Here is an 18,636-nt window from a genome sequence, read left to right on the forward strand (position 1 = left end):
ATTAAATGTCGTTTGTTCTCTGAGCAGCTTTGCATTTGCTGACTAGTATCTCTGTCCTCAGTTACAGTTAGGCAAACTGTGACTGACAGAACAAAGGAAGAGTATATCTAGCCCCTCTCTGAAGGACAACTATCCTGATAATACAGAGCTAAGATGGTAGTTAAGCATGGTCTCATTAAAATATTGGCATCACCTCACTGCTGGAAACACAGCAGCAAGCATCCATTTCATATGTTAAACCATCAAGTTTCCATTTACTGAGCAGAATTCACTTCCCTGTGAAATGTTTCTTTATAAGAGCCTGTGTGTCTCTGCTTCTTCTTCTACTTTTAATCTCACTGACACGTGTGTGATAAGAACAAACAAAATTAAGATCATGACATGTTACTAGAGTGTTTCCTGGACTCATAGCCAAGAAACTGTCAAACCGTTATTGACGATTGATAGAGAGACAGGAAGACTGACTCTGTGGTCAGAATTCTCTTTTAATCAGATTTTCCAAAAGCTTATATACCATTTCAGAAAGGTTAATGATTTTCCACTACAACAATCAGGTTAAAGATCATACAGATAACTCACACATTTTACAACATCTTTTGCTTGCAGAAGTCTTGATTGAATCTTCTCTCTTCCCATAAACAGGTTTAATACCATCTTCTGTAATCTTCAAAGCTCTGTTTGTTCCTGCCATGGCATCCTGGTTATCAAACTAGCTATGCTAATCAAGTCTGTTTTACTCTTTGTCCCATGTCCACAACAGTGAGTAGTGGCTAGATTCATTTTGGTTTGGTTTTTTTACATAAGCTCTACATAATTTTCAGGAATGTACTGTAGCAGCCTTTGGCTTTAGACAGTGCATATATTCAAATCTGTTCAAGAATTTGCAAAACATTCAGCCTCATTCCAGTCTTCATTATGACATTACCAGTATATTTTAGCAAGAATGACAAACTGCCTCAAGGGAAGTCCAGGGCTGGAGTATCACAAGTGCTGGAATTTCAGCCACTCTGCAGGAAGCTTGTACAGCAAGTACCATGCTTGGTGTGGCAAGAAGGATCTAGGCACTGGCCTCAGTCTTCAGTGCTGAGAAAAGCTGTCTGCACAAACTCCAAGGAAGACAATATAGTTTGCCACAGGCAGAGACGAGCCACATGTTTGGTACAACCTTCAAGGTGTCAAGGGCTGCTTCTAGAAAAAGGTAAAAAGGCATAATTGTAACTCAGTTTATGTGTACTCAACTTATGGATGCCTGTACTTCAGGCAAAAGGTTTTGTACCTGTTGCGGTTTAACCCCAGGCAACAGTGAAGCATTATGTAGCCATTCGTTCACTCTCCCACAAGCAAGATTAGGGAGAGAATCAAATTGGAAAGGTGAAAGTCAGAAAACTCATGGGTTGAGATAAAGACAGTTTAATAGAGAAAGCAAAACCAAAGCAAAACAAAGAACTAATTCTGTTTCCCATGGGCAGGCAGGTGTTCAAGCCATCTCCAGGAGTGCAAATGCCATCACTCCAAATGTCTGCCTGGTTTCTTCCTTCTTGGTTCTTCCTTCTTCCCCACTTCATATACTAAGTATGATGTCATACGGCCTAGAATATCCCTTTGGTCAGTTGGAGTCACTTGTCCTGGCTGTGTCTCCTCCCAGCTTCCAATGTGCCCCCAGCTTCCTTGCCAGTGTGGCAGTATGAGAAGAAGAAAAGGCCTTGGGTCCTGAGTAGGGCTCAGTGTAAGCCCTGCTCAGCAATAACAAAAACATTGTTATTACCATTGTTATGTTCAGCAAAATCCAAAACACAGCCTCATACCTGCCACTGTGAAGAAAATTAACTTTCCTCCAATCAAACCCAGCACATAACCCAAACCTTGATTCCTTCAGTTTCTCACTCTACTTTAAAAAAACTCAGTCTATCATGCATACTTTTTCATCAGTACTATTTCATTCCCTAGATTTCTGTGTAAATAAACAATTAGTCATGCTCAACAGATGGGATATTAAATAAAGGGATTTTGTGGAGAATACTGATGTGTCACTGTCTATATACATTCCTCTCCAGTGAGGAATGCTGCCTGAGTTGAGATAACTACTGTGCCATAAAAAACTAAGCATTGTAGTGATAAAGAAATCTGCAAGCAATGTTCCTGAGGCTCTGTCTGATAATACTAACTGGAACTACAGAGTGAATGAAAATGCAATGTGGTCATTATCTGCCTGGCAGCAATGGCAGAAAGCAGTGGAGAAGATATCACAGCCGAGTTGCTGCTGCTGAAGTGCTAGACTGGTACAAAAGAAAAGCTGCTGCTGCTTTATTCTTGGTAATTACAGGCAAGTGAGTTTATCTGGTTGTATGTCCATTTACCATATTTGAAAAACAGGTATTAGAACAAACTTCCTTGGGACTCCAATGCAGTTGGATTTATATACATGAAAAATGCTCTATATTAGTAGTGCTGACATAGCAAATACTAATTTTATAGGATACAGCATGCTGAGAGTTCTACCCACACAGACTACCTGCATTCAAGTAAGGTGCCAACTTTTCATTTTACGTAGATAAATTTTTCAAAACTATTCCTTGAAGTGACATTTCTCCTAGGAATTTGTTAAACTATGATTCTATATGTGTTAGGTTATTTCAAATCTAGAGGTGATTAGGACACAGCTAGCAGGCACAATTGCCTGTACTTGCTAGATTTGATTCCAAACAGATCATAGAAGTTTCATTTATGTTCTGTTCTAAGACAGCTGTGCCAATTGGGAGTGCAATAAAGGTGATAGAGTATGTCTGTGACAACACATCTGGAACTAAGAGAATACCTGGCACCTCCGAAGTTCCATGTGTGGGTGAGACTCAGTGCATATCATATGCAAAGAAGAGCTGGGTGCACAGGCTGAACAGGTATCTCTGGCATGCTCCAGTTATGTGTCTAACTTTGACAATCAGGGCAGGAGGGACTACCAGGCTCAGGATGAATATGTGAAGACTGAAAACAATTCCCAGTGCAGGAGGAAAGATTCTACTCTTTCTTGCTGGTTTAATTTACAATGCATCAATACTAACATGGAAAAACTTTTTAAGAAAAAAGTTTATGAGAAACAGTTTGAGAGGAGTTTCTGCAATGAGGCACTTCCCCAGATCACAGGGAAAAGGAGTGACTTGGGTTATCCTAATAAGGCCAAAATTATTTTTACTTCTATGAGAAGTCATTTTTCAGTCAGATGTGAGAGTGGACAAGGCCGAATACCCAACCAGTGGACAACTGCCTCCCGTGAGACCAAGTAGCTGAAACTTATAAAACTTATAAATACTAGAATGTATCCTCTGACTGTCCCTAGGACCTATGATAGATCCTGGCCATCATCTTCTTTGCCTTTTCTTCCAAAGCATGGTGACAATATCTGTGGGGAGAACTGGGTAATGTGTATTCTATACTCTCACACCCATGGCAGCAGTGAGCTCTGGAATCACTCTTCCAAAGTCTAAGGTACCCACAGAAAAACAGGGATATTCCCTTTATGCTGGAGAGGGCTGTAGAAAAGCAGGGCATCCAAGTTCACAGCCTGATTGTTCATACTTATTCCAGAGATTAGTCTTGAGCATTTGGTGTGTAGTTTCAAGTTACCGGATTAAACTTTCCCCTAATGCAAATAGGTGTAGCTGTCTTTGATGTTAGTAGTGGCTGAGCTCCCTGATTGAATTTGGCTCATATGAATATATACTCAGAGAATATTTTTACATCTCATCCACTCACACTGTGATCCTGAATGGCAAATGACGAAAGAATAATTTCCTATAATACAATTTCATATCTTTTTGGAATGACAGTTGACTTTTATTTAGTGCACTCAGATTTCACATGCAGAAAATTAAACTAAGCATGGGTATGAATGAACCAATTACATTTCTAAATGTTATGACTATTCTAGTCCCTTATTAAGCATGCTAAAACCCCATGTAAAAAATTAGAGGCCATGTTCTATACTCTTTTGGAGTTTCTTACAGTGAAGCTTTCAGAGAAAAACATTATCACCTACATCACAACCTTCCCTTAGTTTTGCAGGTTTTTGTGCTTCTGACTGACCTCCTTAGGCTTCCAGTAACATACAGAAATTCAATATACAGAAATACAGTCTGTCTATACTTATCTTACTCTACAGTAAGATAAGTCCATTATATAAAGTTCATTATAAAAATACGCTCAGATGCGGGACATAACACCTTTTTTCCTAACATACTTTCTCTGTCATTTACTGAAGTCATTTGACTGCAGAATAAGCTGATTTTGTACTTTCCCACAGATAGTAAGCAATTAGAGGCTCTTCAGGATCTTTGTCTTTATGCCCAAGTATTCCTTTTGGAATGTCAGTGTTTAGAGGGCCTGCTGAAACTTCTGCTGAAAGCCTGGTTACCTCCAGCCTTCAATGAGTTACAGGACAGAAATCTCCAACACTCCACTGAATCTGCTGCAACTTTTATGCAACCCCATGGTTATAATGATCCCCTCTGATTGATGTATATTTTGTATTCCTTTTGACCCATTTTCACCTGTTATAGGTCTGCTGGGATAGGGTTAAGTTCCTTCACAATAACTAGTATGGGCCATTTTGGATTTATGCTAGAAGCCATGTTGAAAAACAGGGATTTTTTTCTCCTTGTTGCTGATCAGGGTTTACTCAGAGTCAAGGTCTTTTCTGCTCTTCACCACACCACCAAGCAGGCTGAGGAGGCACACGGAGTTGGGAGGGGACACAGCCAGAACAGCCGACCCCAAGTGACTCCACAGATATCCCACAACAATGATGATATGGTATATCATATCATCATATCATCATATCATCATATCATATCATATCATATCATTCATGCTTAGCCCATAAAGTTGGCTGAAGAAGAAGGAAGGGGATGGGGGTCAACATTTGGAGTGACAGAAGTCTTTTCTCCAAGTCACTGTAATGTGTGATGGAGCACTGCTGTCTTGGGGATGAGTGAACCTGCCTGCCCATGGAAAGCAGAGAATTATTCCTTGTTTTGTTCTCAAGTGTGCCTGGCTTTTTCTTTCTCTATTAAACTGTCTTTATGTTGGCCATGACTTCTCTTACTTTACCCTTCTAATTGTCTCTCCTGTCCGGTTGGGTAGGTGCAAGCAGCTGTGTGGGGCTGAGCTGCTGGCTGGGGTTAAACAATGACATATGGTCCAAAAGAGGCAAATGGATGTCTGAGAAGAAATCTCAGTGGAAACTAGAGTGCCAGTGTATGGAACAGCTACAAAATGAAAACCCAGTGTTCACAAAGGAGACAGAGGATTCCTGCAACTTTATTCAAAGAAAAGGAGAGAGTCTGCTGGGGCATATCCCCATGAAGTCTCTCTTGAGGTTTTGGGGGTGCAACCTCCTTTTATCCCAAAGTTCCAGCCAATGTTGCTCTCTTTCTTTCCCCAGTGGCAGAGGCACTAGGAAGGTACAGCTTTTCTCAAACTGCCTAACAGATATTCCCCCAGAACATGTATCATCAGAAATTTTCCCACAAAAAACCAGAAATCCAGGCTGTCTGGGTTCTGCAATAGACTTGTGTGGACCTCTTTCTCCTATTACCCTAAAGTTAACTGAGTCAAACTATCTGGGTGCACGAGTGAGGCAGGGATAAGGAGCAGGAGGGCACTTCCAGTTGGGAGGGACAGATAGTTGGAAGGTGAGCTATTTGGCAAAGACCTGAGTTTTGTTTCAGGAATGTAAATTTTCCTGTGAAGTGATATACTGCTCCCTGAGTGAAAGGTATATCGCTCTTCCCAGATGTGCAAAGCTGTTTGCTGAGCCTATCCCTCAGCAAAGGCAGTGCTCAGTTGTTGCCGCTCTGAGGTGATGGCTAGCTCCAGGCGGTTTTGTCAGGAGAGAAGGCTGATCAAGTAATTTAATGGGCAGCAGCTGGGCGTGAGCAGAAACCTGAGGTAAGCCTTGTGACCGGAGTAAGCAAATAGTGCATTTCGGGTGTTGTTAAAAAACATCTGAGATGAGGCTAGCATGAATTAAATCTAAAGATGCTCAACTCTGCCTAGTACTTAGGTGGGGTTTGATATGCCTCCGCTTTGCTGCTGGACATCAGGTTTTTTTATTCAGAGTATTCCAGACATACAGCAGTAACTGACTGAACTGGAGAAGCCAGAGCTGTGGCTGTTGCTAGGGGATAACTCTCAGTACAGTACGGGGAGCGAGCACTGCACCGGCACGACGTGAGGCAATGGGCGAAACGTGAAATGTGGGACTACACAGAGGGGTGAGCCCGAGCCCCGCCGACTCCGGAAGGCCAGCTGGCACATCCCTTTGTGTTTGGCAAATAATACCAGAGCAGCGTTTGAGCTGGTAGAATTAAAAGAAAGATTTTTTTCCCCCCCAGGTACAGCTTTGTTTTCCTACTTCTAGCAGGTTTTGCAAAGGAATGCTATGCAGCCTTCTACATGTGACAATGTCACTACAGCGTTGCTAAAATAATAATAAAAAACAGTGTTATTTTCTGGTTTTCTTGGCCTGACAAGAGCAGAGTTGACCATTTTATTGAAATCTGCTGGAAAAGGGCACCAAGAAAAGAGTCTTTATTTAGTAGTTTCTTTTATTTGCAGCAGCCGGTGGCTCCAGCCGTCTCTTGCTGCATTCCCTGCCCAGCGTAGCAGCCCGCACTGCCTGCAGAGGCAAACCCTCCCTCCTCGCCTGTTTGGCTGAGGTGTTGCTGTGCTTAGCAGCTTCTATCAGGGCATCGGGGCAGGTATGTGCAGTCCCGGCCGAGAGGATGACAGGGAGAGCTGTACCTTTAACTGCAAAGAGAAGTGCATTACTCCACTGCAATCTTCCCTGGTAGCTTTAGAGTAGCAAACCTCAGTGCAGAGCCTGGGGGTCGGTGCATGAGAGCAGAGTTCTGTGCACTGCATAACCAGTTATATCAACTTTGTAAAGGACTCTCTTTTTAATTTTATTGTTATTCCTGAACTTTGTAAGAGAGAAGAGTCTTTCTATCTACCTAAACCATGAGTGGCTGTTCAAAGAGATGCAAGCATGGGATTGTCAAATTTGCCCAGGCTATTTTTAAACTCATCACGGGCACTCTCAGCAAAGGTAAGGGAAACATTTCAGTTCATACTGTTCCTCTGTTCTGTTATGTTTGTGGGGTGAATTTTGTAGGCTTGAGGGAGATTTCTGATAGCGCTTATTATTGTCTCTTCAGAGGTGTTCTGGTTTAATTCTGGGAATTGGCTGCTCTGAAAGAAGTTGCTGTGTTCAGTGAAGATTGGAGTTGTGCTGGAAAGCCTTATGTAATTGTTTCTACCTTGTGTAGTTTGTAACCTGTGTTTATCAATCTGCCCTTGCTGGCAACTGTAGTGAGTTATTTCAGTGTGTCCAGAGATGTATTTGTGAAAAAAACTGTAACCTAAAAATTTTAAAGACTTCTTAACTGTCAGTAATGGGTATTTCTCTGTGTCATTTTATGCTTTACTGTCTTTGCTAATTTGAAGCATGTGTGTATCTGCCTTCAAAAGGTAAGACATTACTTACTGCGTACATTGGAAATATCTTTTGCTTATCACTTACACCCTTCTTGCTTTCCCATGTGAAAGAGTACCAAACTTATTTATGCTTTCCTCTTTATTAAAATCAAATAACAAACAAAATAAACTCTCTCTTCTTCTTTGTAGTCTAGTAGTTCTTCTGTTGGTGCTCCCAGGTAAGTTATGTTATTTTTGTTGGCCATCACACTCTCATCACACCGCTCAGCACACCTCTGGCAGCTAATTATGTATCGGTGATCTCTGTGGAAACTCCTACCAACTGTAAATAATACTATACTTGAATGCTGCTCACCTCTTGAAATGTGGTCAATTCTTAGGTGAAAGTCAGACTTCTCCAGGTTTTGTGTGTCTGGTTGGAGGCAGGGATGGTTTTGGGAATTTATAATAGGGTTTGTACTAAATTGTTAGCAGAGATATTTGTATAAGGCTGAAGAGTCTCTGTTATGATGCAATTTTTTAAAATACAAAGTCAAGCTCTTTTTAATGTGGTCATAGTCAAAGAGCAAAAAAGAAACATTTATTTTTCATATAAGTTTAGAATTCTTGGAGGTGTATGGCTGTGTTGGCTTTCTGGAGTGCATGCATGTGCTCTAGTATGAATTTTAAAGTTTAAGTGGTTTCTCAGGATAAACTAAACCAGGCTTAGGTAATTTTTAAAAAAGCAAATATAAAAATGCCAAGAACTGTTAAGAGCAGTTTACTTTTGCAGAAACTGGGAAAATTTATTCAATCTGTCTCCATAGAAAAGAAATGTAGTTCTTAGACAGCTCTCATGTAACATTACTGACTTGAAAAAGTAATCTGCACCAGAAAACCATCTGTTTCACATTAAGAATACTGGACAGGTTGGTTGCTTTTAAAATCAAGGCTGGTTTAAAATTACATCTGTGTGTACTTAATTCTTCTTCTTCCACTTTCCTCTGTATCATCCATATCTTGCCAAACACCAACACAGGGAAGAATAAAGAATTGTAAAAGTCTGTCATACAGAAGAGCTGACAGATTTTGGTTATAATCCATGATTAATGCCAAGATGCCTCTCTTACTATTAAAAAGAAGTGAGAAAAGCAAATTACTTGTCATGCTCAGAAGAAAAGGTAGTGGTGATGCCTGCAAGATCTTGTTGTTTTTTTTTTTAATGACAGCATGTCCGTATGGTGAATTTGGTGTACTTTATTTGTGCTTTTTTTCATGAGATAATGGTATACACGGTGTATGCTATTATAGTCACAAGTGACTGTTGGTAAGTTTTGTGCCATCTGTTTGAGCTCCCCTGCAGGCAAGAGGAAACTTGTGTTCTGGTCATGTTTCCTCACACATGCATCAAGAGCAGTCCATCTAATGGGGTGCTTTCAAGCAGCTCTTGACATAATAAATACAGTAATAAAATAAGACTGCCACAGTTGCCTTTGCTTTGGCAACGGGATAGATGAAAATTCAAGTCTGCCAACAGAATAGCCCTGTGCTAGAAATAAAGTATTAAATGTCCAAGACATGTTTCCCCTACTGCCTTCTGAAATGTGCCTACATTGCACTATCATAGTCACTGCAACCAATGCAATGGTGTTGTACGCTTTCACCCATCTCTTTCCCATGTCAGTGTCTCACTTCAAGCTGTTTGGATGAGATAAGAGTGTCTTCCTATGTTTCAAAGAATGTAAAACTCTGATAAACATCCTTTTTTTCCCCCATTCAGCTTGTGTTTTGAACTGAGAGAACCTGATTCAGGAAGAAGTAAACCACATGAATTAGTTTGTTGCACAGACATCAAAGAGCTGTTATAATTAGAATAAATGTTTCTATATTGTTACCTATTAAAATCATAACTAGAAAGAAAATGATTAGAAAAAATATAGCTTAGGATTGTTGAATTTTAAAAAAAGTGCTTGTTTTTAAGTTCATCCCAGATCTTATTGTTTGGTATTTCTTTTAGTAAAACTACTGCATGTAAAGCCAAGAAATAGAAACTTGTTGTATATCGCTATTATTAGTTTTTTGAACTTATACCATATACATATTTTTGTATATTCAAGTATTATCACCTGTGTTTTTCATTCCACTAATGCCTCATTTCTTTTATACTGTTTAATGTGAGATTTTAATTTTACTCTAAATACTTTTACAAGGAAAATCCTTTACTAGGCGCAAGTTTCACTCTCTTCCTATCCTTGAGCCATTCTGTGGGGTTATTGAATTTGGAGATAGTCCACAGTTCAATTGGCATGTAATCCTTAGCTGCGCTCTACAGCTTCTGCTTGTTTTAATAATAGAAATGGTTATTTACAATAGTAAAATGAAGTTGATTGCAGCTATGAAGTCCTTCCTTTTCCAGCAAGGTGTGAGGAGACTGTGGCCTCTCCCTGCAGTGGGCAGTAAGGGAAAAAGCACATCTGATACCACTGTGGAGCCTGCAGCCTGGTTGGTATGTTCTGATTTACATCTGCAGCAAGTCTGAGGCTGTAAACCAAGAATTTCATAGCTGGTACTTCTGCAAGCTGGACTAGCAAATTTTGCCAGCTTCTCTCTTAGTATGTTCTTATTTGGAAAATCTTAGTACCAAAGCAGAGGTTTTTGTGTCTGTGTGAGAGAAGGCCTCCTCCACAAAGAGCTTTGCATAGTGAGATGTATACATTGAAGAAAGCATGCCTGGAGAAGTATGCCCAATTACAGCTGGCATAAACAGGATAACTCCCTTATCCTCCTTGGCTGGGATGGGTGTTCAATACCTCCAGAGAAAATCGTAGAAGAGGCTTCTGGAAATGTTATCACATGTGATGGACATGGTTGAGCAGAGCACCTTCACCAAAGTTGCCTTTGTGAAGACTTTGTTGGAAGTTAGGGTGTTCTTTCACATTACTCTGGTGTGTGAAATGGTGGTACACTCTCCATGGCCTGGAAGCAAGTAGGGATGGCAAGAATGAGTTTGTAGAGTGTTTCCTGTTGAGCAGAATGATTAAACAAGAAACCTGTGTGTGTGAAGGTATTGCTAATACCATTAAAAACCTAGGATGGAAGGGCCTTGCTGGGTTACCAGAAATGAGGCTGGAATGAGAACGCTTGGATTTCTATTAATGTGTTCTAATTATTAAGACAAGGAAAGAAATATTATTTTTGGGATCAACACCTTCAAAATATTCCTTTGCAAAAGCAGATAAGTTTCTGCAAATTAACTACCCTTTCACCTTTGTTCCAGAACATCCACCTTTTTAGCTGTGCTCTTAAGATGCTTGCCAAAGGCATTAATTTCTGATTTTTTGCTTCTCCCAATTCTGTTCCACAGTTCAATTCATCTGGAACTGGTAATTTGTCTACTTTTCTTAGTTTTAATTGCCTAATTATTTGTTCCACTGCAGTGATAAAGTCTTCAAACTTCTTGCTCTTCCCCAGCCTCTTCCAGCGTGAAAGAAAGTATTGAGTGTTTTACAGCTGTGTGGTCTGTTTTGATGCTTTATGAATTTCAATCACAGCTAGTCCTCTAAGATGTTATATGAGATGGTAAGGAAAGCACATGGTCCCTCTTAATCATACTCAGGCTCTGTCTTCTCTTAGGGGAAGTAAATCTTGTGCCTTTGGAGCATACAATCACTGTATTAGGTTTGCCCTCATGAATAGCCTCTGAAAATGCAAGGGTAGGGTAAATGTTGCTAGATGCCCTAAAGACTCAGAAAAGTTCACTACAATGGTTCAAGTCATGCCAGGGTTCCTGCACCTATGTGACATATGAAAAGATATTCTGATCCTCCTGTGGCAGCATAGCCCCTCTTCACCTCTTCAGTCCTTGAATTAGGGCTACTGCCTTCAAGTTGAGGGAAGCTCTAATTCAGAAGGAACTGATACACCAGTTCTCTCTTAATTACACTTTTCTGAGTGTTTTAAATGTTCTTTAATAAGGAAAGTGGTTACAGAACCCATAATAATGTGCTTTTATAGAGTGGAGTTAGAGTTTGTCTGTGTTTACCGAATGGCCCTGAAAGGTGAGTTTCTGTCCATACAATGCTGTTAGAGGTGGGCTGTTGCTCTGAGGGGCAGAATAACTGTTCACTTAAGAGAAGAGTCTGGAACTACTGAGGCTTCACCATTCAGTGCCTGATCCTAACTTTACCCCATGAAACTCTTCAGTTTTATTGCATGATGGGGACTTTTGGGTGGTGTGACTGTAGTTTTTGATTTGCTCTTTAAAAATGCCAGCTTATCTAGTTACATTTTCTCCATAATGATCAGCCTTTGAGCCACTAAGATAAGTACATCTCTGTTTGGTATGTTACACGTTTGCATGCCTATGAAAAATGAACTGCAAATAAAACTATCTCTTCTGCAAAGGCTGTACTAAAGAATCTGAATATATGTACATGCTTTGCACTTTTGTCATCAAGAGCAAGATGAATTTTAAGAACTGAGAGTGAGAGAAAGTGATAATGCTCTAGTCCCCCTTTTAAAACTCTCTACAAACCTCTGCTTCTAAGCTAATGTCTATGCAAGCATACAGCTGCATGTGGCTGCTAGAAATTTATTAGAAACCTAAGTGTAGCCCTAAAATATAGGTATATACTGTTACTTAGAAAACAAAGGAGCTGTTTCCAAACTGGGACTGATTCAGGTGGGTCTGATAATTCATGTTCTTATTGACTGCTCTCTCAGGATTTGATAGTTGCCTCTGAGGCCAGGATCTCTTGATTCTCAAGAGCACCATATAATCGAGCAATAATTGTCTGATCGTGTTTAAGAAATAAGAGTTACATAATGTAAAAGGAGTAGTTTATTCAGAGTAGCTCTGATTTCTCAAGCAGAGGACCAGTAGGATGCAGTATATCTGAGAATTTTACAGGGGATAAAAGTAGAAAATTGTGGCTTGTGTTTTGTGTGATGAGGTTTATCATAACTTTTCTTCCCAGACATAATTCATATCAAGTGTTTGCTTAGAAAAGTAATGTTGGAATGTAGGGGTTTGTATGTTGCTTGTTGGCTCTTTGCCAATTCTTTATGGTATTGCATTGTATTTTCTTTGTTTCAAATTTTTTTTCTATAAATGCCTATCAGAGGATGTATTACACTAAAATTACAGAAATATCTTGTGACAAATGACACTACAGTAATGCAAAGAAAAGATTAGAAATGGAAGTGGAACATAGTAATATAGTGTGGAAATAGAAATGATGATTAATGACAGGCATCAAGGTTTGCTTCAGTGAAAAGTGCATTTTCATTGGTTGATTAGCCTCATCATACATAGAATAGGTACCATAGTTGCTGGTTTTCTCTTTTGAAGGACAGCAAGGGAAGTGATACAAGGTACAAGATGAAATAATGCCTGTCACATGGCAGGAGGCTGCATGACATGTTTCTGATGTACATGGCTGACTCCTCTTCCTAAAAGCAAGTTTTTAGTGGAGGGTTTTGCTGATGACTTGCTACTGCTATACCAAAAGTGAATTGAAGTGAGGTAGGTCTTGTTAAAGTACTAAGACGTAGTTAAAAGCTATAAAAATGTGAGCTATTCTTTCTTCCATTAATTCGGTGCAATAGGGTTTTTTCTAAGTTCAGTTTGAACTGGCTAATATTTTTTCCAGTCAGACTTGTTGACTGTATTTCCTTGTCTTTTCTTAATGAAGAATAGAAGATCAGAGAGGCAAAACTGGAGTAGATTTGGTGTAATATATAACTGTTAAACTGTAAATTGCTACTGGTTCCCCAAAGAGTAGTCATGTGAAATGCAAATTTCTGTCATTGTAGTTTTCTTTTGCACATACCTTTTGTTCACCTGTTCTTTTTGCATGCAGTTGAATGGCACTGTAGATATTTTCCCTTGCAACTTACAGCCTGAATGCCTTTCTGAAATGAATCGTGCAGTAGGGAAGTTACTAAAGTGAGAAAATACAGAGAACAAGAAATTAGTGCAAAATCAAATTCTGCAGAAGAGATTGGAGCAGAAAGAAGAAAATAAGATAGCTCTGGTCCCACCTGTCTAGGGAAGGCAAGATTCACGTTTGTTTCTGCCAATGCTGCATATAAACAGAAAAGAAAACACTCCATTATTTTCATGATTAACAAGAAAATAGTACAAGAAATAGAGGCTATGCTCTTTAATCGCCAATGAAAACTCAGCATTAGTTCTGCTTATATCTTCAACCACATCCATAGTTTTCATGGAAGTGAAGAGCAAATCAGTATTACTTAAACAAAATGTTTCATACAGCCCAATCGTAACTTCTGTCAAAGATGATCTGTTTTCATATTATTTGAAGTTGCATAATGAGACATGCAGAGAGGCTGGGGAGGTGGATGTGTGTAGATTGTTATCTGTGTAAGTATTTTATTAGAGTGAAGGATTGCCACTGCCAGCCATCAAACACTAAATACTCCATTTAATACTGCAGATACAGATAAGAGGGTCACAAGTTCCAGACTTAGTTGCACATTTGCTGGATCTTGAGACTCTTGGACCAGTCAGCAGAGTAGTCCTGCACAATCAATCCAAGAAGCTGTTATTGATTTTATTTTTCATTATGAAACAGAAAAGACTGCTAAACATCAAGTTTTGTTGTTTAGCTTTTAAATTTTATTTTACCAGAGTGCAGTACATGCAAATCCCTTTAATCACTTTGAAAGATGTGCTTTATTTTGATATTTCTTCAAATTCTTTTTGTTTGTGTTCCTTAAATGTCCATATTTTTACTGATCATAAACATACCAAGGGTAACAAATTGCTCTTCATTATTGTATCAGTCGGGCAGTGAACTTGATATTACACTACAAGAGATAACGCTAAATGTGGGTAAAGTTAAAGAATTTACCAGTAAACTAAATTTTATCTTTTTCCACAAATGAATGATTTTAAGAGGGACTGAGAGAGGTTGGCTGTTAGGCAAAGGTATTTGTAAGTGACAAGGCTCACTGTCTTATGTGAAAGAAAGGAGAGCAGCAACAGGACGAGAATAATGGCCTTTGCAAAAGAGGCTTAGGCAGGCAGGATTGAGAAGCTGATATATAATTTTCTGGGAAGATAATATTAAGAAAGCTGGCTGCTGTTTGTGGGAGTGATCCTCCTTTTATGGTAAGATAAGTACTCTATGAGACCAATACAGATGAAATAGTGGAAACATGTTAGGGTAAGGGCAGACAGGACCAGATGCAAAATGATCTATTTCAATTGGCAAGAGGATTTAAGCGATGATAACAAAAGATAATGAAAATACAATGGAAGTAAAGACAACAGCCAAGGCCCATAAGTTCTGAGTGGCTCGAGGCTAATTCTTCCTTTAGTCTTCAAAAACTTCAAAAACTGTTGCTTCACACAATTGCCATAGGAAAAAAGCAGCTAAGCTTACTGTATCTGTAACATGGTGTGGCAAAAATCAAATTTCTAAGCCAACCAACCTAACTTCCCTGAACAGATAGTTAATAGAATAAAATAGAGGAAAACACCCAAACATTAGGGGGATGAGGCAACTTTGAAATTACTTCCTTTACACTATTCTCTGCCACCTAAACAACTTTATACCCCTCCCCAGCTAGTCAGTTTTGTTTTGTCAATAATCAAATGTGAAAAAACTCACAACAAACCAAACAAAAGAACCCTTCTTGTGCTTTCATTAGCAGAACCTTCAGACTAGGAATATTGAAAACAGAAGCTGTGGCGCTGCTTTATCAGGCTTGTTTTGAAATCAAGGTATCTGACATTTTATAATCAAAGTAAGGAAATAATTGAAATAATGTAATTGAAATAGCTGTTAAAAGACCATTAAAAATGTGTTTAGCTATGCTACCCAGATCTACTACCAGCTTAGTTGGATGTTGTATTGCTCTGGTTAGGTGTTTGTAGCTGGGGAAGTCAGGTTTTTTTACAGTTGCTCAGGTAAATTGACTGAAATTGGAATTAGGATCATGACAGCTCTGTTCAACTTTATAGAATAAATGTTAATATTCACTATCATACAAAAATTAGGACTCTAATTAGGAGGGCTAGAGGTTGCTTTTCCATCTCTTGATGACATCTGAGCTCTTACAACTATCAAAAGTGCTTTTATCTGATTAGTTTACTAGTGATAATTTTATTGTGATATTTTTCTATCCTTTTCCTAACCTTCGCTTGTCTTCAGCTTGTCAGGGTTGTGTGGAGCATCTGGTGAGGCATCTTGTGGTTTTGGTTTTTTTGGAGTTTCTTGTGTTTCCTTTGGTTGGTGGGAGTGTTTAGTTTTGTTTTCTTGTTCCATGTTGAAGGTTTTTTTTGTTTTTGTGATACCATATTTTTTTCTCCCTAAACTGTGTTGTTTCCATAAAAATAAATCTATTCCTCTTGTTTTGAGCTGTTACTCTGGCAAATTTGCCTCTTGAAAATGTTATGATATGGCTTCCCTGGGTAGAACTTGGAAAGCACCCTTGTGCTGTCATAACTACCTAGATGGGCACCAGTCTGGTTTGTGTCTCCAGCTGCTAGAAAATAAAAAGCAGACATAGACTGATAAATGCTATTGGTCTTCTGTACAGATTTGTTTCTCTCAGCTACGATGAGACATATGGTAATGGTCTCGTGGAATTAATTTTGTGTCTTTTAGTCACTGTACTCTTGAATGCTGAAAGAAAGCCTATGTTAGTTTTTAGAATTTGTACCTTCATTTTTCACAGTCAGGTAAATTCTTAATTTCTGATCTCATATCTCTGACTGCTGCAATCAGATGTCAGTGTCTGATTATGACATGGAACTGGGTTGAGTTAAAAGATGGGAAAAACCAAGATTACACATTAGATGTTGATTCTTCTTTTAATAAACTTCTATAATTGGGAACTTTTTTCTAATCATAATAGACTTAAGTATATTGCTGTACAGTGCTGTGATTTGAGGTCATGAAGTATTTTCACTGAGTCTTTAAACTTCATTTTTTTTTATACTGCCTTCCTGTAAAGTCTTGATATTTTAAAGCTGTATAAATGACTTCCTCTCAGCACCATCTGAGAGACTTTAAAAGTCACTGGGTGATTGGCTGCATATCCATCCAGATAAATTCTGTGCAACCAGGGACATAAAGAGTGTTAACTTTCAGAATATAAAATGCTGGAACATGCATGTTGCTAATCTTTTTCTAGAAGTGCTACTGCAGGTTTTTATTCATAACTGTTAAAAAAATGCTGCTTTCTAGTGAAGAACCATCTGGGCATCAGAATTCTTGTAGTGTTCCATTCTTTGAACTTTTTGAAGAAGATGTGAGACTGCAGGAGCTCCTCATTTATTCATTTTTTTTTCTTTTTAGGTGGCTGGGGACATGAGAGCTTCATTTATTAAGTGTCCTATTTTGACAAACATGTATTTTCATAGCGCAAACTGGATCTGGAGTCTTCTTCTATGCAGCATATCCAGCCTGTAGCCTGCCACCAGCTGTAGCTTGCTCAAGGGGCAGGCTGTGGCTGTGCCAGCCATCCTGGTGACCTGCTGAATTATTTCACAGCCTGTTACTGGAAATAGACTCATAGGATGGTTCTATTCAGATGTCTATTATGTAACAAATGATACATATTTTATGACTGACCTTGCAGGAAAAGTTTTCTTTTTCTTTTCCTTGAAAAAGCAAAAAACAACCACCACCATAAAACACACAACTTGCTTTAAACTCTCCTAAATTGTCCATTTTCAAGCTGCTCATCCACAAATACCAAGAGTAGGATTTGGGATTTTTTGTTTGTTTGTTTAGTTTGTGGATTTTATTTTCTTTTTAAAGGCTGTTTTACCTCTTATTTGCATTTCAGACTCCTTCTTTTTGACAGATATATGCAGCACTTTTTTTATTCATGAAAGACCACATTTATGAGATTGAAGTACATAGGTGAGGGTGGTAAATGACCTTTCTGGTAAAGGCTATGGTTCTTGTATTTCTGTGAAGATTTCCAGGACCTCTGTAGTACGTTTTAGACCAGGCAAAATACTTTGATGCTTTGGAAAGCAGCTCTTGGGCACAGTGTTGTGAAAGAATGAATGTTTGGGGGAAAAAAAGCCCACCAATAAAACAGTTTTTTCATGCAGATGTTGTATGTTTTCTGACATAAAATGCATTTTAGCTATTCTTCACTACTCTCTGAAGTATTTAGGATTTTCTAATACCTTTAGGCAAACTTGATAATCATAATTCTGGAACATGTATAATGATTTGACTTTTACAACAGTCTGTAATTCAAGCATCTTGCTAACACTCTTTATGTTTATATGTATCTACTGGTGAAGCATCTGGGTTTTCCTCCTCTTATATTATGTCTCACTTATGAGACTAACAGTGTGCTATTATCCCTGCAGTTTATGGGTTCCATTGCCTTAAATCATGTTCTCAACTTTGCCTCACCTGTTCAGTGTAATCTTCCTTCTATTTGCATTTTTTCTCTAGTTTTAGACAATTATGTTATATATTTAAATATCTTAATGCATATTTAAATGCCCTGGAAAAGCAACTGATGCTTTATGTAGTAAAAGACCAAACACTTTCGTGCTTTTCTGAAACCAAATCATCATGTGACTTCTTGGAGGTAGATGTGCCAAAGACCGGGATTTGATCACCTGCATTCAATGCCGCCTCGACCTATGCTCAAAATGAGGAGTCACTCAGCAGCCTTGGCCCGAAGCTGCAACTGAGTCAGGAAGTCAGCTATGAGTCAGTTAAACACTCAAGGCTTCTGCTGAAGTCAGCAGTAACAGCACAGTTGACACCATCTCCTCACTGTGTTGTGAAAGGGATGGCTTTTCTTGAGCTGGTGCTTGGAATGCTGCAGGCTGAGCCACAGCACTGAGAGGCTTACATAAGCAGCTCACATCTTAGCCAAAATTTCACTTCACTGTTTTCACCTCCTCCAGAGGCAGACCAAATCTTCTAATACACTCTGTTACACTAAGACCAAAGAGTAGAAGTTCTGTGCATAAAGCACAGACAGTAGGGCATTCCTAAAAAAACTGTATTCCTTCAGAAAATGCAGAGGTGACCCTCGGGTGGTCATTTTTGGAGGAGTAAAGACACCTCGTGTAATAAATCGGTTCCTAAGCTTGTGCTGAGCATTTACTTGACAAATACTGGTAGTGTACTCTGGAAAAGGACCCTGAGTGTAGCA

At 39.0% G+C, this 18,636-nt stretch overlaps 1 protein-coding gene across 2 annotated transcripts in view; it reads right to left on the reverse strand.

The window, feature by feature from the left end:
- Nucleotides 1-499: 499 nt before the first annotated feature.
- KCNMB1 (potassium calcium-activated channel subfamily M regulatory beta subunit 1) overlaps nt 500-18,636 on the reverse strand; it is a 34,561-nt gene continuing 16,424 nt past the window's right edge. The window contains exon 4 of one of the 2 annotated variants that reach the window (XM_063413608.1): nt 500-1,188. In XM_063413608.1, coding sequence (XP_063269678.1) covers nt 1,168-1,188 — 21 coding nt within the window. In that variant the 3' untranslated portion in view covers nt 500-1,167. Of the gene's footprint in view, nt 1,189-13,517; nt 13,554-18,636 lie in introns of those variants that run through there. The other variant, XM_063413607.1, reaches the window with a different exon arrangement.

This window comes from Prinia subflava, chromosome 16, assembly GCF_021018805.1.
Source record: "Prinia subflava isolate CZ2003 ecotype Zambia chromosome 16, Cam_Psub_1.2, whole genome shotgun sequence".
Classification (NCBI taxonomy): Eukaryota; Metazoa; Chordata; class Aves; order Passeriformes; family Cisticolidae; genus Prinia; species Prinia subflava.